A 25,859-nucleotide genomic window follows, 5' to 3' on the forward strand; every position below is an offset into this window, starting at 1 on the left:
GCTTGGTATTCCCCATAGGCATTTTTGTCAGTTTTTTGTTGTATAGTTGTCATATTGCACTCATTCTTTTGGCAGAAAAGCGGCGTCGGAGCATGGAGCTTATTCCCCTGACTGCTCGGATGGTCATGACCCACCTGGTGAATCATTTGGGCCATCATCCCTTAAATGGAGGCCCAGCCCTCCTGCATAGCCTCGTGAGCGAAAATCACGACAACCCGTACGTGGAGTCGTCCGAGTTATCCTCCGAGGTCTTCAAAAGCCCCAATCTTCAGCTGTTTGTTTTCAATGATACCACACTGGTATCCTACCTCCAGATCCCTGCGGAGACCCCCGCTGTAGGACAACCCCCTCACCCTTCCTCACAGGTGCGCATCATTGTTCGTGACATTTCAGGTAAATATACGTGGGATGGGACAATCCTGTTCTCAACCAGTCAGGACGACTGCGAGGATATCGGCATTTTTAAGTCGGTCGATCACACCGCTGTTGCCGCACACAGCAAACCTCTGTCCGGTTCTCCAACAAAAGAACCGTCAAAGTGTCATTCGTCTGTCTCTGATACGCTCCCTGACTGCTGTGATGTGGAGGAAGTGGATTATCTCAACAAACTTTTGGAAGATCTCGGCCTGAGCAGCCCAGAATGCCTCCCCAAATCTCAACACCAACTAAATGAGCCAGCCCCCTCACCTTTGGGCATGAACCTCGAGCAAGAGAATGCCATCCTCAGTGCCATTCTTCGTCAGACTCAGCAAGAGGAGGAGCAAGTGAGAAGGTGGAATGCTGATGTGAGCTTTCGGGCCTCCTGCCAGAGGGAACCAACCCACCAGGAACCCAGAGCACCGTTTTATTATTGTCGGCTACTGCTTAATGACCTTGGTATGAACTCCTGGGAACGAAGGTATGCAACCATACATTCTGACAATTACATTTTGAGCCTTATATGAACGTATGAAGTAGAACGTGCAAAAATGACTCATCTAGCCACTTTTCTTTTTGTCTTCATTTCTGCTGCTTTCATGGAACCTCTACAAAATAAAACAAAATTAATTAGTATTTGGCCATCCATATGATGTTTGCATTTTTAACATCTACCTAATATCCTTCAAGTAATTTCAATTCCTGGCTTGCGACTCATATGAGAGCAGTTTTAAAAGCACCAGAGTGCCTTAATCTTACCTCCGCAGGGTAAATGTGCCCAGCTGTTTACGCAACGGTCTGCCTTGATGCTGGCACATCTTCACAGTGCCACCCTCAAATTAAAAACTTGCACCTCTTAATAGGAATGGCATAACATGTGCACAGCTTGTAGGAGGTTGCTGTTTGCACCTGTGGCCTCTTACATTAATCCTAAAAAGAAGGAGCTTGCACCCCCCCCTTAAAAAAACAAATCTTCCTATCATAACTTAAAACCGCTCAAATGAGTTGTCGGTAGTCCATTGTTAATGTGATATGTGGAAAAGTCATTGGTAACAAAACAGAAAAAATGAAACTTCAACCCGATAGCATTTAGTGTTTTATTAGCATTTTGTGATGACTAAGGTACAGTTCTTGGTTTATAAGGTAAGAGGTCACTGGAGGATGTTACCTGTGCCCACAAGTTTGTGACAAACGAAGGACGCCTCTGATGTCACGTCCTTAGTTTCAACTTGGTTGTTTTTCTTTGGATGCTGTGGTTTCGTAGATATCAAATTAAGGGGCAAAAGTTAGGCTCAGGATGTACTGATATGTTTTTTCAACATTAATGTCATAATATGATTGAACCTATTTGAACTATTTTTGGCCAACTAGGAAAAGTTTCCACTTGCTGAAGAAGAACTCCAAACTCTTAAGAGAACTAAAGAACTTGGATTCTCGACAATGGTAATTGTTTGTAATTTCCTTTTTCCTTTGCTCAGTTCCCAGCCAGCCCATTAAAAGTTATTTTTCTTGACGTCTCTAGCCATTAATTTCAGTAATGAGACATCCACATTTTTCAGTGGTACCGCTGCTATACTATAGACATTTGGCTACATGAGTGACTGGGTAGAGGTGACAGTTATTCAGCTCAGCAAAACTGTGTTGGCATTTTAAACATATTTTGTCCACATTCTCACTTTAATTAAATGAATGTACTGTAAAAGATACTTTCTTTCTGGTCTAATGAAAATAATTGTTTGTTTTTCTGGAGTCGGGAGACTCACAAAATTGCTGTGTTCTACATTGGGGAGGGCCAAGAAGACAAGTGTTCCATCCTGTCAAACAGTGCCGGCAGCCAGTCTTATGAAGACTTTGTTTCTGGCCTCGGATGGGAGGTGCGTCCTAAAATTGATGTGTAGATGCATTCACATTTATTTGTAACTAATTTAAAGTTCCTCATGCGGATGTCTATCATGCATCATGTTAATTATAAAGTACTGTATTTGTTCCTTAGGTGGACCTAGCCACACACTGCGGCTTTATGGGTGGCCTTCAGAGGAACGGCAGCACGGGATTAACAGCTCCCTACTATGCTACCTCTACTGTAGAAGCCATATTCCATGTCTCTACGCGTATGCCATCTGATTCTGACGACTGCCTCACTAAAAAGGTGCTTCACTGATATAATGATAACTGGCAGTTATATCTGCATGTTCAAATTCATACGATTTACTTGCTAGCATCATGCAAATGAGCATGTGCAAGTCTGTTTCTGTGCTGAGCAGTACAGTTATATACATTTTAGTTCTCAACAGTTTAAAAAAAAAAACTTTTTTTCTATGCACATTTTTGCACTGGTAGCACTCATGTTACCAGTGTTTCAGTTAGTCGCACCGCACATGATTGGGTCGTGCATTTTTTTTTTGGTAGAGGTATAGCATGATCATATTATTTCAGTATAGTCTTTTCAGTCTCCCTGAGGAGCGGGACGAAGTGGCTGGGCAGAGGCTTCCCTCCAAAAGATCCTGCCCCCGCGACCTAATCCCAGATAAGGGTTAGGGTTAAATTGACACCTCAGATACACACATTTGCTTACTGGTGGCTAGCAAAAACACACACACACACACACACACACACACACAGATAAGCCACACTAGACTATAAACTGCAGGACTCAAAACATGAGGAAAAAGTCACATCTTATAGCCCGAAAAATACGGTGTTTATATACATTTACAAGAGAACAAAGAATCAAAGACTTTGTTTTTATGTCCCAGTATGTTGAGCATATTGCAGAGGGTATGTAGAGACTCATTAAAGCTCAGATGACTGTGGCAAATAAATTACCGGTAGAACTTCATGCCATTCTGCTTTTGAGTTAGACATATATATCTTATTCCCACCTCTGGCAAGTGCACAGGTTTATAGTTTTGCCATACAGTGTAAGAAAATTTAATTTTTGTGCTTATTACTATATACCATTGGCATGGCATTTCTGATTTGTAAAATTATGTAACTAAGTTAACAATACAATAACAAATATATATATATATATATATATATATATATATATATATATATATATATATATATATATATATATGTGTGTGTGTGTATATACACGTATAAAGCGAAAGAGAGAGAGATATTTACACACACACGCATACATACATATTATCCATCCATCCTGCAGCTCCGCGTTAAGCTTTGATCAGTAGGTGTGACTCCAAAGTGTGACCATTGATTAGTGACCATGGCATGCAGACATGACGAGGAGAGAGTAGTGGGCTCATAAGTGAACAGGGGTGCATTTGCTGCTGTGGTAATGACTACGATTCTGCTACACCCTCCCTCCCCACCTCTTCCATGTGTGCTGTGACCAGGGCCTGGATTCAGCCATTATCTCTCCCTGCTAGAGCAGGCGCCGGACGGATGCCGGCAGGATACTTTTATCCAATTCCTGTTGCCTCCACAGGAGCGATCAATTGGGTTCTGCCGTAGGATTCAAGACTGTAGTACACAAGGAACAGTTAGCGCGAAGAAATGAGCCGCAAAGGCCCCTGCCCATGCTGCCAATCTTCTCATACGGTGCCATGCTGAGAAGGGAAATTAATCAGGCCTACCCCATATCCAACACCATTCCAGTCCTCCAGAGAACCTGTGTCACCACGAACCATTTACAAATTGCACACCCATACTGAAACTGTGCTTATGGACTGCAGAAAAATAATTGTGTAAAAAATATTGACTATTTAGCTTGGGGTAAAAGAGGGAAATGACTATGCCATTTGCTCCTTCCCTAAATCCAATTCACTATTGGGAATGCTGTAATTGCATACAGTATGCTCATCTTTCCCAAATCTCCACACCAGCCACAGGCCATATCGACTGACTGGCTTGGTGCACACTCAGATGCTTCCACAGAGTGTGGGGTGTAGTGGGAAGTGAAGCTGGAATGAAGAATTGGAATGAGGAATAGGCTTCATCACGGTCTGAGTGGGATGTTTTCCATGTCAATTTAAAAATAACACTTTTAGTCCAGCAGTCACCCACTGCCTGTGGCTATAGAGCCATACTTTTGAGTTGTTCTGTGGATAGAAAAGGATGAGGGAGGTCAAAGCAAATAGCCAAATCAAACAGAAACGAAGTAGGGGCGGTGGGGGGCAAATTCCTCAATCCAATTGTGTGCGGTTGCGCATTGCAGGCTGCAGCAGTAGCAGCTGGCCTCAGTAATGTGGTTATAGAAGAAACTTGCAGAGTTGGGGTCAGCCTCCGTGTGCTTGTGTGTATGTAGCATGTGAGGGTGTTTGTGTGACAAAGACAGAACTAGCCCAAGCGTTTTTCACTCTCCTCGAGGCGCCGCAGCTTAAATGGGCCACTGAAGGTTGTTTTTATGAGTAGCCCCGAGTCTTCTGGTGGCCTCTCGTCTGCTGTCGCCATCGTGTTGAAGCCCATAAACTGGGTGGGAGGTCAAAGACAGATAATTGCATATCAGACTTTGACTTTACATTCCTTAAATAAAATGAGTCAGAGTTGGACATTATTAGCAAAGAGGTAAGTAGGTGCTGGAGCATAAGCATCCTCATTAAACTTGTGATTCAGCTCATCCAAATGCTAATATCTTAACCCAAATTAACATCCCAGTGTTAATTGTTGGCACCAAATGCATATTCAACATTTCCACGAAATTGTCCCAGTGACTGACTAGGTTTATACCTGCTGGCCCTTGGGTAGGCCGCCTGAACCGGTGAACATTAATCAGCATGCCGTGCGTTTGTTTAAGATCACAGAATTACCATAATTAAGGGCTTATAATAGAATGTGCTAATTGCATTTTTGGTGGCGAGGGCATGTTTTCTAATGGCTCATTAGGGCCACAGTACATTGGCAGATGTTTTCAACCAAACAGAGTCTTAATTTTCAGTGGCTATGATACCCCGTAAACAGAAAAGTCACTAGATTTATCAGCTAATATGTGAACTGCACTTGTTAGACAATATAATGTAGCTGTGTTGATGAGCGTTGGATGAAGCTGTTTACCTATTTCAATGTAGCATCAGTCAATTTCCTGTTCTTTAAGTGTACACTCTTGTCCTGCCTGCTCTCGTTTATTTTTGTGAATAGAGTGGAAATGGGAGGCAATTTCATCTCTGATGGGGGAAGTTAATTGGGTTTGAATTATTGGTTTTAAAATGCTCAATTTTGTGCATTTTTGGTTTTCAATTTGAATGCATGTTGAAAACACTATAAAAGGGTCAAATCTGAGCACAGACTCCCATTTAATTTCTTGTTTTCAAAGTTTGTAATTTAACGATAAATGCCGTACTTACTCTTGCACCTGCTGCATTGTTTATTTTCTGTAGATTAATGAAAATGCTTTCAACAGACAAGAAACATATGCGCAGATGTATTAAATGCTTGAATACAATCTTGTGTAGCATGAAAATAAAATACCTCTGCCCTGACTTAAATGAACCCTATAGGCTTCTCTCACCACGACATCTGTTTATTTTTTCCAAGCTTCTCAGAATGGCCTATAGCTTTGAGTAGTAATAAACCCAACAGCTTGTCATAAACCTCCAACATTTGTGTTCTTATCACTGCCGTTGGAGGAAAATTTCACACATTTTCAGAACCCTTAGTTAGTCCGATCTTGTGTGTTTGACAGCTTCGGCACCTTGGAAATGACGAGGTGCACGTAGTGTGGTCAGAGCACACTAGGGACTATCGGCGCGGCATCATTCCAACGGACTTCGGAGACGTCTTAATTGTCATTTACCCGATGCAAAACCACATGTATTTCATCCAAATCATGAAGAAACCACAGGTGAGAAACAGTTGAACTGAAATGTAAAACAATATACGTTCTGGTATCATGGAATATTAACATTCTGCACCCACCAAATGCTTTCATCATGTGTACATTTTCAGTTCTAAGGTGCCATAGTAACCATGCAATAGAAACGTGTAACACATCTTCCTGAACCGTCCTCTGAACTCTTCTGTCAAATTGACTAACATCGTTTAAACCGTCCTTTAATACATACATTTGAATGTGTTTCAGCGCCACGTCACACCATAGCCATTTATCCTCGAAGAAAAAATGGGATGCTGGTCTGAGGCTGCAAGAGTAAAATGATTAAATTGAGAGAAGACACAGAAACAATATCTATACAGTATAAGATTTTAAACTGTAGTTTTGTCCAAGTAATGAAGAGTAACCTATATAAGATTTTAAAATGTAGTTTGGTCTGAGTAATTAAGCATTCATCAAAACTAAAAAGTTTTGATGAATGCTTAATTAAGCTTAATTAACTTTTAGTTTTGATGAATGATTGATTACTCAGACCAAACTACAGTTTTAAATACACAGAGGTCAGTGTGGTGACCATAATCCACAATAATCGATCCGTAAAAAACAATTCCATCAACCCTATTTGGCTGGTTCAGCGCACTGTCATTTCCAAAAATGGAGCTCAAAAGTCCAAATCCACTACCCCACCTTGAGCTGAACACAGTATTTGAAACCAGTCAAAGAAATGTATTACCACAATAAAAGAGTACAAGAGAGTAGAGGCACTTGGCACTTTTCAATGAAAACTTCAATTTTACGGTAGCAACTCGGATGTCAGTAGTTCTGTGGCAAATGAGTTAATTATCTTTAAAGCCCTTTTGTTATATAATCTGACTTGCTATTATACTCCTTAAATCACCAAGTTGAAGACAGCGGGACCTTTAGGAGGGACTTTGACATTCCCGTCAACTTCCAGGTCAATGACCATTGAGCCTCAGCGATTAAGGGCTCGCATGAACAGACGCGTGTGCCCACACACTCGCACACAGCCGCTAAAATGCTTATTGTCGCTTTGTATTTCTTGTTTAGCTCAATATGGGGGCATTGTTAGGTATCGATTGTCAGGTTAATTTCATTTACCATACGTTGATTTTCATTCAATATGTGCGGCTGTCATGCGTAGTTAGGTAACATTCAGTTAAGTGTGTAACCCTCTCGCCTGAAACAGATGGGAAAACGGTCAGAGTATGATTTTTAATCAGCCTGATTTTTGGATCTTACATTGTGTCAGGGGTTTGATTAAATTAACTTTATATCAGCATTCACGTTCAAGTACCCCATATGACTTTTTTTTTCCCTCAATTTTCTCAGGTTCCCTTCTTTGGGCCTCTGTTTAATGGCACCATCATTAATGGGAAGCTGCTGCCAAGCTTAGTGCGGGCCACTTGCATCAATGCCAGCAGAGCTGTCAAATCCCGCCTTACTCTCTACCAGAGTTTGTATCCTTTTCTTCTCAGTCCTTAATCACAATGAACTGGATGGTAAGTTCTAACAATTTCGTCAGGGTTTATTTTATTAGTTATCAAAGCATTTATGAGTATATAAATTTAGATGTTGCTGGATCTTATGACTGCTGCCTTTCCAACACAAGCAAAAAAAAAAGCATTAGTATATATGTTCAATGACACCAACATCCCATCTGAGGCCATTTTCTGAGACGTGGCTCACTTGTCATGTGAGCCAATGTACACAGCTGAGTGCCGACATGGATCTTTATTGGCTGGTTGATTTGCATACGGTTATTAAGCCGGGGCTGTTGCACAGCCTGGAGCAGCATGGGAGGTTGTATGGACCTGTTTGTCATAGGAGAACAGATGATGTGTCATCATCTATTACTACCATTTTATGGAGCACAAGGAGGGCCCAAATGAGAGGCACATCAACAAATGTTCACACACACGCACAGACAAGCTCACTCTCATCCTTCCATCCCTGCCTCGAGACAGTGTGGCGTTAAGAGCTTGACTCCAGCTGTAGTTGTCAGTTGGTTTAAAGGCAAAATGTAATCACCAATGGAGGCGAATTAGCATGTGAATGCCAGCAGCACTGGATTGGGAAGGGAGATTGGCGGGGGGGTAAAAGGGTCGGTCAGGATGCCCCCTGGAGGGGGAAACCTGATCTCTCGTAACACCCTGTTCCTTCTCGGACAGCGTGTACAGCACCGCCTCACCAGAGCCGCGCTGCCCCCCTGGTGGTTGCTATAGCAACCTCCCCCAGTGTAATTTTAAGTAAAATTGTATTATTCGATATTTTTATATTGTGGAATTAGTTTTCCATTGAGGTTTGGATACATTTAACCGCTTCATGAATGTATAAGTATGTATCTGCTCTTGCGCATCCTAAGGTCCCCACATTGTTTCTATCTGGCCGTGTCTTTGTATCCCCGGGGGCGTCCTGAATGACAGATGTCTGTTACCCGACGCCAAGAGAATTAGCCCTGTGTGTCACTCAGCCGCAGGATGTGGAGCTAACTGCAATCTGCCCGCCTCCGTAAGCCTCGGGGGAGTGCCGGGACAGTACCCGCGGCCGTTGCGGCCCGCAAAAGTCTTACCTGGCATTCCTTAGCAGGGAAGCAAACGACACCACATCATGATCTATGAGAAGGGGATAAGCCACTGGAGTTTTGGTGCTGATGGGCTGCCAGGCATGGCGCTGTCCAAGAGACGTGCTGATTGAATGTGCCAGGCGCACTAAGCACACTGCCAATATCTATCAGCTTGCCCTTCTGCTGTTTGTCTGAGGAGACGGGTAGTAATGAATGACAGCCTTGGTGTGGTGATGTCAATGTGTAACATAGGCACACACAAAAGCAAGCCTTTAGTGTAAGGTGTGCATTTTTTCAAATGCTTTTCTTCTGCAGCTTCAGTTTACTGTCTTTTTGCTCCCTTTCTACATGAGTGCGCACTAAGCACACTGCCAATATCTGTCAGCTTGTCCTTCTGCTATTTGTCTGAGGCTAAGGGGAGTAATGAATGACTCCTTTGGTGCGCTGATGTCAATGTGCTACATAGGCACACACAAAAGCAAGCCTTTAGTGTCAGGTGTGCGCTTTTTTTATTATTATTATTATGCTTTTCAGTTGCAGTTTCAGTTTACCAGCTTTTTGCTCCCCTTCTACACCAGTGTGCATTTTTCTATCTTCTTTGGAAATGTCGCTCTTTTATCTTTCACATTTGAACAATGGCTCAAGCCTTTTCCGACGAAATCCTCATCCTTAGTTTACCCCTGACACAATGCTTTAACACTCCACAGACTGCTCTCTGGCTGTGAGGCCACTCTCCAAGGTAATTAGTTGAATATTTCTTCAAAGAGAAGCTATATGACCCCCGTGTGTCTTGATAAAAGGCCAGTATGACGCTGTGTCGCCCCCTCTCTTGCACCGTATCAAGGCTGGAGAGGACTCCAACAGTCTTGCTGCAATACTCGCAGGATCTCTCAGTCTAATAGGATTTGATACAGAAAATGACCACCAGTAACATTTTTCCCAAAATACAGACACAGATGGGCCATGTCAGGGGTTTCAAATATATTTAACACATACCCTGTCATATCTTTCCTTCTGAGAGATTTATGGAACATCAACTAGTTTTTGTATAGTGATCATTGTTCGGCCTGCTTTAATTTGCATCAATGTTGTCTGTCAAGATACAATCATAGACATCATATAACAAGTCTTTCACAGACAGCTCGTAATGTATCATCTATTATTTAGATGGCTGATGGAAAATGCAGCTGGCCAGGCTTTTGGGTTTGAGTGTGTGCGGTGTGTTGTCCATCTCGACCATCCTATGCTTTTTGAATGCTTCTGCCCACAAGATGCTTGTTTTTATTGAACCACATTTCCATCACTTCATCAGCAATCAAATATAAGTGAATCTCTTCTAAGGGGGGGAGGGGGTAGAAGTGACATTTAAAAAAAAAATTATAGAGCGTTATCTTGAAAGACATCGCATGTTTGATTGTGTCACCTTAGCTCAGCCTTGCTGCATTGTGTGTTTCCATGTTGTGTCACTGGAGAATAATGTCTTCATCCAGCAGCTCAGATTCATTTCTCTCTCCAACAAGCACTTTCCATCACTCAATGTGATATTGTTAAGGGTAAAACCCGTTGATGTAAGTGTGTGTTGGGTAGATGGCGAGTTTCTAATAGGTGAGACAGTACCGAGCTGACCTTGCTTCAGAGCCTGGCTATGGACAGAATCAATAGTTTTTGCACACTGTCCCCCCCATCCTCTGATGTGACACACAGGCACACAACCATCTCCAGGCACCAATCAATAGCCATAATCTGTTTCTGCCCTTCGCCAGTCATGCAAGCCACGCTTTTTGGTGTGCTGTCCGCTGTTTGGTGCTCATTGTGAGTATATGTGTGCGGGTGTGTGTGTGTGGTTGTTGGATTAGGGGCATGTTGGGTCTTTTCAGTGAAAACCAGAAAGTGGCCGAAGTCTGCCGTGATCCCTCACAGGCCCCACGTGAGCACAGAAAGCTCTGAAAAAAATGTAAATTATATCAATGTATGTGTTGTGACAATATGTAATGCACCCCCCCAAGACGTCATTGTTATTATAACCATCGACTTCATTGACAATGACATATTGTCACTCCTTCTGAGACGCTCTTTGTCCCATTCTCTCCCTCTCTGATGCATGTATGACTACTACAAGCATTTTCTTTTGTCTACTGCCAAGATTCCTCACCTAGCACGGATGAAAGTGGGTATGCCTGATAGGGTGTCATGAATAGGATCTGTCATGTTAGTGTTGTCTCACATGAATTATTAAGCATCGTTGATCGGTCTAATTTGCCAGCTGTTGTGCCATAACTGTATGCAGTCTCATGGATAATACAAGGCAATTTATATTGCTGAGGAGTATGCAGTGCTCCACTGGGCACAGTGAGATGCCAAGTGCTGGTCCATTATTTCTCAGGCCCGTCGGTGTTCTCATTTGACGTATGTATACCAAGTGAACTTCCTGTTTATTTAAAAGCAAGGAGCAGATGACATAAATTATGTCAGAAATTGCCCAAGTCCAGACACTTCAACTGATGGGTTCGCTGCGAGCGCTCGGTTGGTCACGGCGGCTGCCCTCCGTGTTGATTAGAGTAGTTGAAAGTTTACGCTGTATTTGGGGAGCTAGTAAGAGGTGTGTGTGTTTGTGGGGGAGCGGGTGGGAGGGGGAATTTCCCCCCATTGAATGTTTTAACCTAATCCCATTATCAGTGTAGCGCACTGCCTCTCAGTTTTTCCCCCTCCTTCTCCCTTCCCCCCACCCGCCCTTCTCTCCAGCTGACCAGCTGTTCCTGCCGGGCCACATGACAATGTCCGATGTGTTCAGATCACTGGGTACCACACCACTAACCCACCCTCCTCCCCGAGCACTTGCACAAATACCCAGCGCAACCATGCACAACCAACTCAATTTCTTGGACCATTTCTGGAGTCTACGTGGACCAAGAACGGATAGGATTTTAGTTGGTGGAAAATGGGAAAGCCTTGGTAATGTAAAAACAGGGTGGGGATAGCGTGGGGGGTGGGCTGTCAAACCAAGAGCCCTGACTCAGGAGGCAGCCCAGCTCGGATGGCATATGGCGTCTAGCGTCATACAACATGCAAAAGTATTCTCTCCCCACGCCCCCTTGTATCCACTCCCTCCTCTGTCTGTCTCTCTCCCCCGCTGCTAATGCAGAATGACTCATAGCATTACTCTTTTTTTTTTTTTTTTCCTAAACAACCCATCCTACCTACGCACACATCCACCACATAGGTCCTACACTATGAAAGCCCCGGGGGCCTGGCCCAACTCATCTTGAGCTTCATGGGCCCACCACCTTTAAAATACAGGTAAAGCAGGCCTGAATCCAGAACAGCAGGAAAGGCACCGAGCCTTGTTTCTGTTACGCTTAACACACGGCTGGTGTCAAACTGGCGTGAACGTTTGCTTGTTTATGGTACATTATATGGAAAATATTTTGGAGTGGCAATGCATTCACGTCTGACACCAAATTTTTACAGTACTGTAGATTTCATGTGTTTGCAAAATGTAACCCCAAATGTGTGATGCTCTGTACGTTTTCAAACTTGAAACTCCTCTTTGTGCTCCTCCCCTCCTGTGTCCGTCTGTTATCCATTCATGTCTGACATCTGTCCGTTTGTCCGCTGTAAAGTGACAACGAACATGTTGCCAGTCTTGTGCGGAATCAATTTCTCTGTGCCCTTACAAGCTGAAGCTCAAGGTGTCAGTCAGAATGCAACTGACAATACAGTATATTTTTTTTCAAGGGACATCTCATCTTTTGCATGATTTTGTTGTCCGTTGTCTATATATGTATATGTATCATGACATGTTTGCAAGGTATTATCAAAAGTATGAGCATCAGATAAATAGTTGATATGTTTGTGGCATTTCGCCGCTGTCCCTATCTTGCGATCATGTTTTGGTCAATAGTGACCATGTTTTGTGACCAATCTTGTTAAATATTTATAGATTGTGTTTCTAGCCATAGTTCCCAAAGGATGATGGAAATTTCCAATAAGGTAATCACTTTTCTATTTCTGTTTAGGCAAATGAGATTTAATTCCTCGTCTCATGTTAATCTTGTAAAATCCATTGAGCCACAGTTTTGTGACCTATATATAAATTACCCCGTACATTTTGGACACAACAAATTGGATTTTATTCGGCTCTCTGTTTAAGTGATATACCCCTTAAATTGCTTTCCTTTTTGATGTCAACAAAAAATGTAAATATTCAATATATTCAATAAAAAATGGTTTAAGTCTGTTAAGTCAACTAAAACAAGGTCAACTAAATACATCCCACTCACGCCACAGTTTTCTCTGTGGACCTTTTTGGCAAATGTTGAAAATTCAGCAAGGAAGAACAACTGTCCCAATCAACTTGGGCTATCAAATGTTTGGGATACTTTCCAATTAAATAAAGAGTCACAAAAATTAAGTAACATTCAATTATTGCTTAGTGGAAAAATGCATACCACGGCAGTACTTTGGAAACAAAAAAAATATATGGATGCGAAAACCAGCTCCGCTCTCAAGTGTCCTCATAGAATCTTGTCGAATCGTCGACAGTAAGAGACCTTAAGGACACTATCACATGTTGTAGTCTACATCTGGCATTATGTCTCTGTGAACTAGATTGTAGGTTTGTTTTGTTTTTTGTTTTTTTACCTAAATGGTAATGTATTAGTATATTATGGGGAGGAAAGTGTTCTCGATTAGTCGATGGAATAATCAAAAGGATAATCGATTTTAAAAATATTTCATAATGACAGCCCCGGTTTCTATTCGTAACTACCGTGCTGATGATATGCCAAATTATGCCATCAGCATGTATTGTATATGGGCTGACCTCATACTGCACTCATGGTGTTATGGTGGTACTCTGAGCATGGGCGCTAGGACGTATCTGTCCGCTTTAAGTGATTAGCATCCAGCTACCCATTCCATCTGTTCCCCTAGCCCTGTTTAATTAATGAACTTTCTTTCTCCGCCCCGTAGCAGCCACTGCTACACTAAAGCAAAAGCTGTTAACCCTCTCAGGTTATCCCCCCACCCCTCCACTCAACACACATTCACACACACAATCCTTAGTGGGTGCGTTCTCATTGATTAGTTACGTTTTGTTTTCCCCCTCTTTTGTCTCAGGTTTTTGAAGGGAGGGTTAATGAGCTTTGCTGGCAAGCAGTAGCACTTGGAATTCGGGAATGAAAGCAAATCATCTTGTTGTAGTTTTTGTGTGTGTGTGTGTGTGTGTGTGATGGATTCAGAAGAGACAAGCCCTTGTGCCACTCAATGTATGGTTTGTGTGTATGCGTGTGTGTGTGTGTGTTGGGCGCGTGCGTGGTCCTGTGTGTATATTTGGAAGGGTATGAATGGCTTTGAGTTGGGGTGTATTGCGTTTCATTCCCGCTGGTCCTTTATTCCTCTTCAGAAGCAGTGAGTCTGGAAGACTTGAGAAACATTTGGCTCTGACACCATTCATCCACACTTCCAGCCGCCTCAACAAACTCTTGTCTTGTCCCTATTTTACCACCAAAGTACACACTCCCGCCCTTTATGTCCCTCTTCCCTTCGGTGTCTCTTATGACAAGGCAGCGGACAGCCTTTTGTCCAGCTAAAGCTGCCCCCTTTTTGTTTGGGCTGCCTTTTTTATCCTGGTGCTAATCGCCATGGTCGTGTGCCTGAGTTGGACCCCATATTTCACACTCAGCTCCCCTTTGTTTGACGCACCGCCCATGATAAGAATCCCAATTCTAGGGCCTCTCTGATATTGAAATCCAACAGCGGCGTAGAAAGAGCCTTCAATCATCCATTATCTGTGCTCCAGTGATTACCATTCAATCTCTCGAAGTCCAGCCTCCTCATCGCCGGCCGCCGAGCTTAGGCCGTTGCCGGAAAGAAGCCGCACCCCTCAACGTCGGTGTCACATTCAAGCATATCCATAGATATTTCTGACGCTGTCTTAAGACGGCCACCACGTCAAATGCTGCTGGGAAATGTCACTGAAATGTCACCCATCATTCTGCACTGGAATCTTTTACTCTCTGATGTGGCCTTGGGATTTCGGAGCTCTGGAGTAGGTCACCTTGTGACATTATTGGACTTCTTTGTCCATTTCTGTCAGGTGATGAGATTGCTCTTCATTTCAACCAAGGTTGCGTTGCTTTCCATATCACAGACTTAATTGGTTGGTTTTGTTTTGTTTTTGTTTTGTTTTGTTTTTTTATTTAAAGGAGGAGTTAGTTGATTATTTATAAGTTGCACATTAATGCCTGTTTAAAAGGTTCAAAGGCAATGTCTGCTCCCTGGCTGGCCTCGGGCAATTGTTCTCTTTTACAGAGTGTCCTCATGCATGGAAGCATTTGCATCTCTGCACAAAATGGAATTTTCTGCATTGGCAGACAATACATGGCACACGAGACATTAACAAAAGCAAAACATTTAAGTATGCATTGCTGTGCATTGTCACCCTCTTCATACAGAAATCTGGCTTTGATGTGTTAATACTCATAGGTTATTTCCTTTTCAAGTGGCGGCTGAAGGAGCACTGCTGAGACATATTGACCAAATCTTGTTGTCTCATCAGTGCAGAAGGCTTGATGCCACACAATGAGGATATTTTGTGGCTTGTAGAGGCAAACACAACAACACTCACATTACATATGAGATCTCAAAATTGATGCAAATCACAGTTATGTCTCTGAAATTCTAGCTGCATATTTAGCCGTCATTGAATGTGTTGATACACAATTACCGTTGGTGCTTTTGAATGTAGTGTACACCTCTTCATTAGTTATGTATAGACTCTAATTACTATTAATGAGACTATCTGATTTGAGTACAAATCTATAGCTTTTTCTTATTCAAATGAGTGCTATTTATCCTCAGATCTCCAAACGAGGGGTCTTTGCAATTGGCCTTTGTGCGGGCTGATATAGCATGGACGCTCAAGCTACACCCACTTGTTTTTGTATCTGCCGACTTTGACAAGATCCACTCTCCCTCCCCCCGCATCATCACCCGTCTGTGTGGATGTATAGCACTTCCCGCTCCTCCATCTGTTTTTGTCAACCCATGAAAAGGTCCATTGTAATCTGCAGGATGCACAGTTGACGTGCCGCAATCTTCGCTTGAGCCAATCAAGGCGGTGCACCAAACTTACTCCACCATTTCAAGAGGCCCAAACCCCTCCCTCGAGATCATTTTGACTCCCTGGGCTGTCTGTCAGGGACCTTCAGCTGAGCTGGGCTTTTTTGTTTTTGTTGTTGTTGGGTTTTTTTTGTTTTTGTTTTTTTGCACAGCAACACAGTCTACATCATCCCGCTTCCCAATAAAAGCTCCGTTCTGAATAGGGCTGTATCTGTGCCCGCTGGATGATAGCTGGCTTCTGATTAACCCTGGAGTGACTAGCTAATGTCATTGAAGGAGGGCCACCTGGCTGTGAGACTGTACAGTCAGCTGCCACTGAAGGGCCAGAATAGGAGACAACCAGGTGTTGGGCTCCAGCCCCCCCTAATTGTTGCCATGTAATAGCCTGCTTGACTGCACAATATAGCCTAGGGGCTAGGATTAGGAAAAGCTGTTGCCAACACAGAACTCTATTTTCTTGTCTTGCCCAAGGTTTTGTGTGGAGATTTCTCTTAAGGCCCTTTGACACTGCACTTAGCACAGCACAGCCCACTGTCGCCCAACTCATTCATTCACTCATTTATTGTGTATTTGCTGACATTGTGCAGCACCCTACTATGGAAGTTTATGGCGCAGTCGGGTGCGGCAGGTGCACCCCAATTGAAAAATGTTGAATTCTGTGAAGCTACCAATGACGACATTGCGCCGCGGCCAATAGAAGAGATCGTGGCAGAATGATCTCAAAGTAAACAGTGAGAGATTTTGGTGCACTTGTACAGTAAAAGACGAAATGGAGGAGAAAATGGAGGAATCGTTTGTTAATGCGGTGTTCCGCTATTCCGAACACTGCATGTCTTTTGTGACTCAGTAAAACATAAAAAAGAAGAAATGCGCAACATTTTGAAGAAAAACAAATTGGCTGCCTCAAGAGAAAATATTAATGATTTAGAAGTGTCACGTGAGTACAGTAGCGATATGCAAGATGTGATGCGAAAGTTGCAAGAAGTGGACCTTAGACGGCCAGGTTCAACACCACTGACATGATGAAGCATTTGAGGACTAAAACGTTTCATTCTGGAGCGCTTGATACATGCACCGCTAGTCAATCTGCTGCAACATAGTAAAACAGCCAGCAAGTGCTTCAAAATAAACCGTCGCGTAACAAGTCATGTATAACATGAACGGCCGTGATACAATTGTATTTTTTAGTTCATCCAGGAAGCATGGTCTGGACAACGGTCTGTTGATAAACCTTTGCTCCTTGAGCAGCTCTTGTTGTAAAAAACATGGTGTTGTTCTGAAATCATGTTCAATTGACAATTCAGGGCTCTAAAAAAGAATCCAGTTACGTTGACATTTTATTGTACCTATTTCCAGCATTTAGCGGAGCATCTAACATTAATTAGCAGACAGCTTGCAGTGCTTGGATGCTACATATCTGCTTGCAAGTGTACTCAGATTACATTTCAAATGTGAGATTTGTTTTTTCTTTCAGTTGCAGGAAAGGCTGATATATTATTGGTAGATAAGACAAGGACAGTTTGTCAGCATTGTAAAAGTTGTTAAAGTTGTGTGCCCCTCCATAGCCAAAGGTTTCACGCATCATCATTATATATATAGTATTTAAGAGAGTTGACAAAGATTGTCTTTTTCTGTTTCATAAAATATTTTTTGCAAGCAGTTCCTGGCCACAACCAAATGTGAGTGTGTTGTTCTTCAGTGTTAAAGAAAAAAAAATCCAAATGGGGTTTCATCGGGGCCAAAAATGGTATTGGAACAATAAAATAAGGAGAATATTAAAAAAAAAAAAGATTGACCATAGCTAGGTACATCAGCCCGACGTTGACAGATGCCCACATTTTGCAAATGCTGTATGATAAGACTCATGACTCATGCTGTATTGTTTTATTATGTTTAATTATTTGTAGCACATTTGCCATTTTCTGAAATCACTGCACGTAAGCACTTTAAAACAACCACCGCTCTATAAAAATGTTATATTGTAATGAGTCACGAATATGGCAAAATCTTCAAAGCATTATTAATTCAACTGTATGATTGTCCACTGCTACAAGTTTAGCCTAAATGAGTGCAGTTTTTTTTTCAGAGATATTGTCAATAAGCAAATATGAGCACAAATGAAAGCACTCTCATACCCTCAAAATTAATCTCCCACGTGCATTCACCACAGCTATGATCATATGTAACCTTGCAGTAATCATTAGCATTCTCACTAAATGTTTGACATTTTGTCTAAGGCTAAGAAGCTTAATTGGCCTAATGAACCTTTCATAGTAAGAGGCAATGAAAGAACAAGGATGTGCAGTATTTATTGGCTAGAAGGCAGATTGATATGCCCGCTGTTAACACATTACAGTTATTCTCTTGCACATGCCACAAACGTCATTAAAATTGCAGAAGCCACTGTTCTTTTTTGTCAGAATATTTGATCAATGTTGGTCTGAACATGGCATTGCGGGGTTAAATCAGGCATTTGGCAGGGCCCTCAGTTTGTACACTGCTTCTGAAAATGAAATGTCTTGTCAAAGTGTTAACTAGACAATGAAATGACTAATATGTCAAATCAAGGAATTTTCCTCTGCATTTTTTTAGCCATTTACGATAAGTGATTTTGGCTGTCTAGAGTCATATTTCCTTCAGGTTTTATAGACTTTGTATGTACTTTTGAGTGTGATTGGCAACATGAATGGAAGGGCAGAGTTCATCTATTTTGCCTTTTGGTGTAACCTGGTGTGGTAAAGTGATAGTAAGATGAAAGAAGCATACTTAGGTGGTGCCACCGGCATCATGGCTGAGACTACTGTCTGTAGTCTGTAGTGGATCCCAATCATTTTAATTCAAACACTGAGTTCTTTAAATACGCTAGCATTACCAACATTAAAATACAGTAGCATAGTAAGCAAAAGTGTTGAGCAAAACCAAGCCAGTGTTTTTTTTTTTCTAAGAAGTGTATCATTCCTGTAAGACATTGTTCTTTCAAATTAAATGCATGTACTGTATTGCACACAAACATTGAAAACAGCGGAACTGTTTTTAAGTCTACTTTAGATGTAAAAAGTAAAACAATAAATACATTAAAAATAAAGGATTTTGCTGCATTTTTGGCTGTGTTTGTTCATCTTTTCAACTCGATAGTTAACTTTGACTGCCTTAGCTCAAAGTAATTTGAGATGTGATTTCATGCAGTGATTCCTAATAACTTTACCACCTACCATATCTTGTGGTCTGAGTTAAACCGTTTGTAGTTCAAGTCATTTGTTTCTTCTCTGGTTAATGCCCTACGCTAATGCTAACGGGAGGACTACTGACAGTAGCCACTGTTAGTATGTGGGATTGACTCATTTCTTCCGTATTGTTCTTCTTCTAAAAGTCCTCACTCAGCCTGCGTAGTATCGCTTTTCAATTTCCTGTATGTGCTATAATATTTTCAACATTGATTTTATATTTTCAAAGTATTTAAGCTATTTCACATACCTCTAGAGGGAGCTTGTGTACTACAGGTACCACACGTTTGAGTATGACTTAAAGAGGGCAGCCAAATATCTATGAGGTGTAAAATACAAGGACTTGAAAAGTTTTATATCTTTTCAGAGAATCTGTTGAAGCCACATGTCAACGGCTTTTTCACTTTGCCAACTTGCACAGAGATTAAAGTGCCTCCAAAACCTTCCATCTTTGCCGTGCACTACAATTATTTGAAGAAAAAACAGAGAAACGGTTCAAGTGAAGGTCAAAGACCAGCTTGCTCTCCGCCGTACGGTCTTCGGCATTTTATTAAAAGTTCAAATTGAGATCAGATAGATGTTGTGGAGCCCTGTACTAATTCTAAAGAAAATGTTGCTTATTCACCTTGATAGCTTAGATGGCAATCTTTGTTCTGAGCTAATAATGTATCCAGTCATTCAAGTCCCTCTGGTCATCATCACTGACAAAGGACACCTTCATAGAGAAATCTCACCCAGGCCGTCACAGAACTCTATCTGTTAATCTTCATCCCTGTCTTTTGTAGCTCATCTTATTATGACTTTCTGTTAAAGCACGTTGGAGGCCTGCGTTGCTGTTGGACTATAATGGGTCTGTCTGTGTTTGATTAATCATGTTCAGCCATTGTATTGCACATCTAAGGCTGTTGTGTTAATACTAATCAATGGAGACAGGGTCCTTTTGAAAAGAAGACGGATTACAGACACCGCTCATGGAAATACACCCGCTTGCTCAGTAGGCTTTGATGGTTGTCATGTTGCGCCCAATCAACTCGTATTAAACAAATATTGATGCCCCTACCGATGCTTGTCCTTAGCTTTTTATCAAAGGTGTAATTCTTTCTTTTTGTCAACTCTGGACTCCCAACACTCAGCCATCAAGGGTCAACACGTAACATTCTTGTCAGTCCTATGATTTGTCGTGGAGCAGAAATCAATTTTTAGTGTTCCCCAGTGGAATGGGAGATTGTCAGAGACTTGGTGTGTTTTAGAAAAGCCGTGACCACTTCCTCCTGCCGGCTCATAAATAACCTGCCCATGCCAGCTCGCAGACATCCGTGTTTGTCTGCAGCTGTGGCAAGGCTTTGTGAAATAACTGATGGGCAGTGATGATGTCACGGGTTAGGAGTGATGTCACAGCCATAACTCCCCATCTTGCTGTCTGAATGCCAGATGGACGGTACAGAGGTGTGGAGGTTGGAGCTGAGAAGCACTCGCTGGGTGAAGCTCACCCCTCAAGAGGTGTAATTAACCCAGGCTCAGGAGTTGACCCGAATCCTATGGGGCCCCTTATCTCCAGTTTACTGGACGTGCTCCTAATTAGGCAACTTGGTTAAAATCTCCCGGAAAGCAGATATTTCACTAAAGCGCGTGTAAACCAAAACACATTTGATAATCACAGTGCATCTTGAACACATGAGGACATTTCCTACAGCTACAGCTGTACAGCAAAAGCTGTTTAAGAGACAGCCAGGTTTGAGTGACTGCTTTCATTAAAGGGAGGTGCGGTGCACACATATAAACCCTACGCTACCCTCCCATTGGGCATTACTGTCATCAAAGTTCTCACGTTATCCATCCCAATCTGTTGTTCCATCGCTGCCATTACTTTATCCGCATCCTTTTTCTCCCTCCCATTGTTTCTCTGACCAAATGTCTCTGTGTTCCTCCCCGTTTTCCCTGTAATCACCTCACACCTCGAAGGGCCTTTGCTGGGACGGGCTTCACACCTTCATTCCTCGCTGTGACAACAGGTACCGCCGGCACTCGCCACCTGGCCTCCCTCCAATCAACACCTGCTTGCTTTGCCCCTTTTCTTGCCTGTTCCTCCGTGTTTTCTTCTCGACCATATCATTTTCACTCATTGCGCACCCCCACCTTTCCCAGTGCATCTTCTTTGTATGTGTAATTTTTGTGGCCTTTATGCCCCTCGTGGAGGCGGTGCACACACTGGATTTAATTGTACGCTAATTTGTTTTCATACCTTCTTCAGGGCCGTTTTTCCAGACTACTTATTGTCAGCTATGCATGGATGTCAGCTTTTCAGTTTGTCATCTTTTATTTAAACCATGTCCTCACGGTTTAAAAAAACATGCATTACTGTACATCTAACTGGAAATTATTACAATATTTTTAGACAGTGAGGCACACTTAAAAATATTTAATTTTCACAAAAATCAACTGCATCATGCATCCGTTATTGATGGATGTCACCTTCAATTCAAATTTACTTTCACCTTTAAGGTCTGCAAATTTTTCTAATTGACATATACAGTGGAACCTCTTGATACGAATTGAATCTGTTCCAGAGTGCAGTTTGTATCCTGAATCATTCTTATTGTGAATCGTATTTTACGTGTAGATTGCTTACTTTGTTCCAAGCTCGAAATGAACGACATATAAAATTTTTATAATATTGTACCTTACCTTAAAAAAAAAAAAAACACACACAATTTTCGGTAGATAGGCAAATGACAGAAAAAAATGGGAAAATGGCAGATGTCAGGCAAATGACAGGAAAAAATACGGCTGTACACAATAATTTTAATGCCACTTGAACGTTTTGATAAAAAAAAATCTGAAAGCATTGAAACTTTAATTTTCATCAAATTTTTATTTGAAAAAATGTCTGTAAACAGCAGCTGTAGCTCCACATGAACTCCACATGAATGAAAAAAAAAACACAAAACATTGAAATTCTAATTTTCATCAGACTTGACTAATGCAACTGCAAAGTGAGCCTAACCCGCTCCACAAAAAAATTGCCTTTAATCGTTACCCAGGCGTTTGCATTCACATCGTCGGAAAGCTCTCTTTTAGCGCTTCATGGGAAGTATTGAGCGTTGCACATTAGCGCTGGCAGCTTTTCCATGTCGTACCACAAAATGAATAAAAGCCCTCCTTTTAAAGTTATCATAGCACCCAGGTGAAGTCATGAAATCTAGAGGTAGGCCTACTTGCAGCGATGTCCAATCGCCTGCGTTGTCTTCTGATTGCACACTCACAAAATCGCGAATAACGGCGCTGGCTTCTGAATGACGATGAAAAAGTCGTACACTAGTAAGCTGTACTGTACAGCACAGCCAATAGGAGAGCAGGACAAGGAATGTGAGCGATTCTGACCGATAGGAGAGCAGGATACAGGTGCAATGGTATGGCGCATTTAATGCTCGTGGAAATTACAAGTTTTCTCTTGGAGCATGCGAGTTATTGCTCGTATGGTGATTTTTTTTTTCTCATATTAAGAGGCAAATTTCTGGCCGAATTTTTACTCGTAAAGTGAATATTTTGTTTACAGAAGCGTTCATATCAAGGAATTCCACTGTATCCACAAATGATACTGTGTTTTTCGTACAATAAAGCACACATCCAAAGCCTTTAGTTTTCTCTAAAATTTCTCCTGCACCTTACGAATGCATGCTAGCTTTTCAGTTCATCATCTTAAAATCAAATCCTTATCTTTTTATTTTCACCTCATGGCCCATAACTGCTGTACTTTGCCCCTATCTAGAAGTGCAGTAATGCCTGCCCTAAAAATGGAAATTTGTAAAAATAGACCTGTTTATTGAGACGGTCCCCTGTAAACCGGTGCGCTTGGTCTGAAAATTACAGTACTCGTTTTATTGATGTGAAGGCATTCCTTTAAAACACCAGCATGTTTTCTACCTTGGTGGTTTGCTGACAACAAAAGACACCATAAACATGTACGCTATACCGCATATATTCAAAGGAATGGCCAGCATTAGTATCAATGAGTAATAAATGTATGAGCGCTAAAATGAAGCAGCGCACATCATGCTTTTCGACAGCTAAATAAATACCATGTTTGCGGTTTTGAATTTCTTTTTGCCTGGCAGCTCATTGCTCCTGAGCACCCAGACCACTTCCTCTTCTGAGTCCAATTATTTGACTGCTGAAGTCAATGGTACTGCGAGCTACTCGTGAGTTCCTCTTCTCTTCAAGGTCAAGCTGATTGGCCCAGGTTAATGGGCAGATGTAGGGCTGAGAGAGGAGGGGGTCAAGGACCTGGAGGCACACTCCACCTCATTTTTAAACTGTGTCTCTTCACCACAAGAGCTCTTTTTACTGCAAGCGCTTTGACAAACAGGATTAACCTTGGTTATGGTGTGTAGAACCGAGCAGTGTGGAGAGGTTTGCCGCCATTTAGCGGAGACAGTCTTTTAGGTATTGAATGTGTCTATTCCAAAGGGAAGGTTAGTTGCGTCATCTTGAATTAATGATGACTCAGCATGAAAAGTCGTCATAACGAAACACTTCACGGGTATCTATGTAACTTTTTAATCCAGCTAATTATGACACTACTAAACAAAATGATAATCAAATAAATAAAACCGCTAATAATAATAAAACAGTAATGGAGAGCAATGCTGCATGTTTTAGTGTTGCTGTAGAAAAATATAAAATCAGAAACCTTATGCATTTTTTGACATTACACATTAAAGTATAAAATCAGAGACATTATGCATTTGTTGACATTACAAATTATAATTGTCCGTGTGTGCATTTGCATGTGTGTGTGTGTGTGTGTGTGTGTGTGTGTGTGTGTGTGTGTGTGTGTGTGTGTGTGTTTATATGCCCTGCGATGGGCTGGCGACCACTCCATAGTATATCCCGCATCTCACCCGAAATCAGTTGGGAGATGCTGTACTCTTTCAGTGACAAGCATGTTCAGAAACGGTAAATCCTCGAGTGCCTGTCGATTTTGAGCATGTTCCCTTATCTTTGACGGCAGACTAAATATTGTGTGCTATGTCTATGCAAACATGTGTGATACCGTATGAAAGATTACATTCTATTCTTCAATCAGAAAAATACATATGTTTCAAGATTCGTAAATACCATTCGTTCCATTCGTAAATACTGGTTGAAAATAGGTAATATGAATGACATCAAATCACTTTGGACCCAAAAAAAAAGGAGAAAATTTGGCTTTTTGGTGAAAAGACGTTTTCTGCACAATGACTTTTACAGAAATGGTGTTGTTTTTTTTGTTTTTTTTGTTTCGTATCATGTGAAACATCTCAACTGCCCCTTCTTTCTATAAAACGCAAACGAAAAGAATGAAAATGTGTTTTTGATGGATAAATAACAGTTTGCCTATGTAAATAAACAGCAACATTCTCACATTTGACAGCATATACAAGTTATGTGTGCATGCATATGAGTTTTTTAAATCCAATACTTGATTTTTGTGTGAAAAAGATGCCCCGTCCGTGGCACTGAAAGTGTTATTAGTGGTGGGACACCAATTAGAGGCTTTGTAAATATGCACATTTTTAATATAATAGAAATATTTGACACACACACAAAAATAGTTGTTGTTGTTTTTTTCCCCCATTCAAATACATTTTGATTGATGTAAATTAAAAAAATGAAAAGTTAAAAAAAAAAAGTCTCATTTCTACTAGGCTGAAGTGGCACTATTAGTGGTCATTGTAGGTGCATTCATGGACGTATCCCCTACACTTATTAAATGTTATGAATCATCATTGCCAAATAATTCTCCCAGCTATCTATATATTTTTTTCAAACTGCCGTCCATCCATTTTCTTCAACACTTTGCCACACTTTGTAGTAAAATATAAAAAGCATGTATGCACATACAGTATTTCTTTCTGCAATACAAAGGAATGATTAAGTTTTATTGATTTAATAAATAATGTTGTTAGATTATGAACTTGAAAACTCAGAATTAGTTAGATTGATTAAAATTATGCAAATTGAAACCCAAGTTCACATTCTAAAATTGAAAACCAGGCACTGGTTTAGCATGTCCATCTCGCAGTGCAGAGGTCGTAGGTTTGCTTCCAACTCCTGCACCTGTGTGGGTTTTCTCTTCAGGTATTCCGGTTTCCTCCAGCTTTCCAAAAAACATGCAAAATAATGGTATTGGAGACTCTCAATTATCCCTGGGTGTGCTTCTGAGTGTCAAAGAATGTTTTCCATTGTGTGCCCCGCGATTGGCTGGCAACCAGTTCAGGGTATACACCACTTACTGCTGAAAGCTGATGAAGACAGCTGAGATAGGCTCCAAAACAATAAGCGGACAGACAGAAAATTAATACACTGTGTTATTTGCTAATGAAAGTGAATGCAACACCATTTTTACCATTTTTTTAAACATGACACAACGTATGTATTTTTTGTTTTGTTTTGTTTTCTTTTTAAATCAGCACACATTAACAGAATATTTCATGGCATTTGAAAAATGCTTTGAAAACTTTGCCCACCAGGAAAGCAGCGCAGACTAACCGGAATGACGTCATCGAAGCAATATGCTGCCTTGTTAGCCATTCAGTGCACTGATGGCTCTTGTTCTGATTGATTGATTCCTTCAGTCTATGCCGTCATGTCGTGTTGCTGGCTTTTGTTTGCTCAAATCTATCTACAAAGTCTGTTGGCAAGCCAACCCCCTTGGCGCAATGACATCACGCACATA

At 41.5% G+C, this 25,859-nt stretch overlaps 1 protein-coding gene across 2 annotated transcripts in view; it reads left to right on the forward strand.

Annotated features, from left to right (window-relative positions):
• The window catches only part of ralgapa2 (Ral GTPase activating protein catalytic subunit alpha 2), a 100,406-nt gene that overhangs the window by 57,725 nt on the left and 16,822 nt on the right, over window positions 1-25,859 (forward strand). For both annotated transcript variants that reach the window (XM_088432828.1, XM_088432827.1), the window contains 6 exons: window positions 76-898; window positions 1,789-1,860; window positions 2,168-2,291; window positions 2,411-2,566; window positions 6,065-6,223; window positions 7,562-7,689. In XM_088432828.1, coding sequence (XP_088288954.1) covers window positions 76-898; window positions 1,789-1,860; window positions 2,168-2,291; window positions 2,411-2,566; window positions 6,065-6,223; window positions 7,562-7,689 — 1,462 coding nt within the window. The remainder of the gene's footprint in view (window positions 1-75; window positions 899-1,788; window positions 1,861-2,167; window positions 2,292-2,410; window positions 2,567-6,064; window positions 6,224-7,561; window positions 7,690-25,859) is intronic.

Source organism: Hippichthys cyanospilos, chromosome 14, assembly GCF_059441005.1.
Source record: "Hippichthys cyanospilos isolate Australia breed blue-spotted pipefish chromosome 14, RoL_Hcya_1.0, whole genome shotgun sequence".
Classification (NCBI taxonomy): Eukaryota; Metazoa; Chordata; class Actinopteri; order Syngnathiformes; family Syngnathidae; genus Hippichthys; species Hippichthys cyanospilos.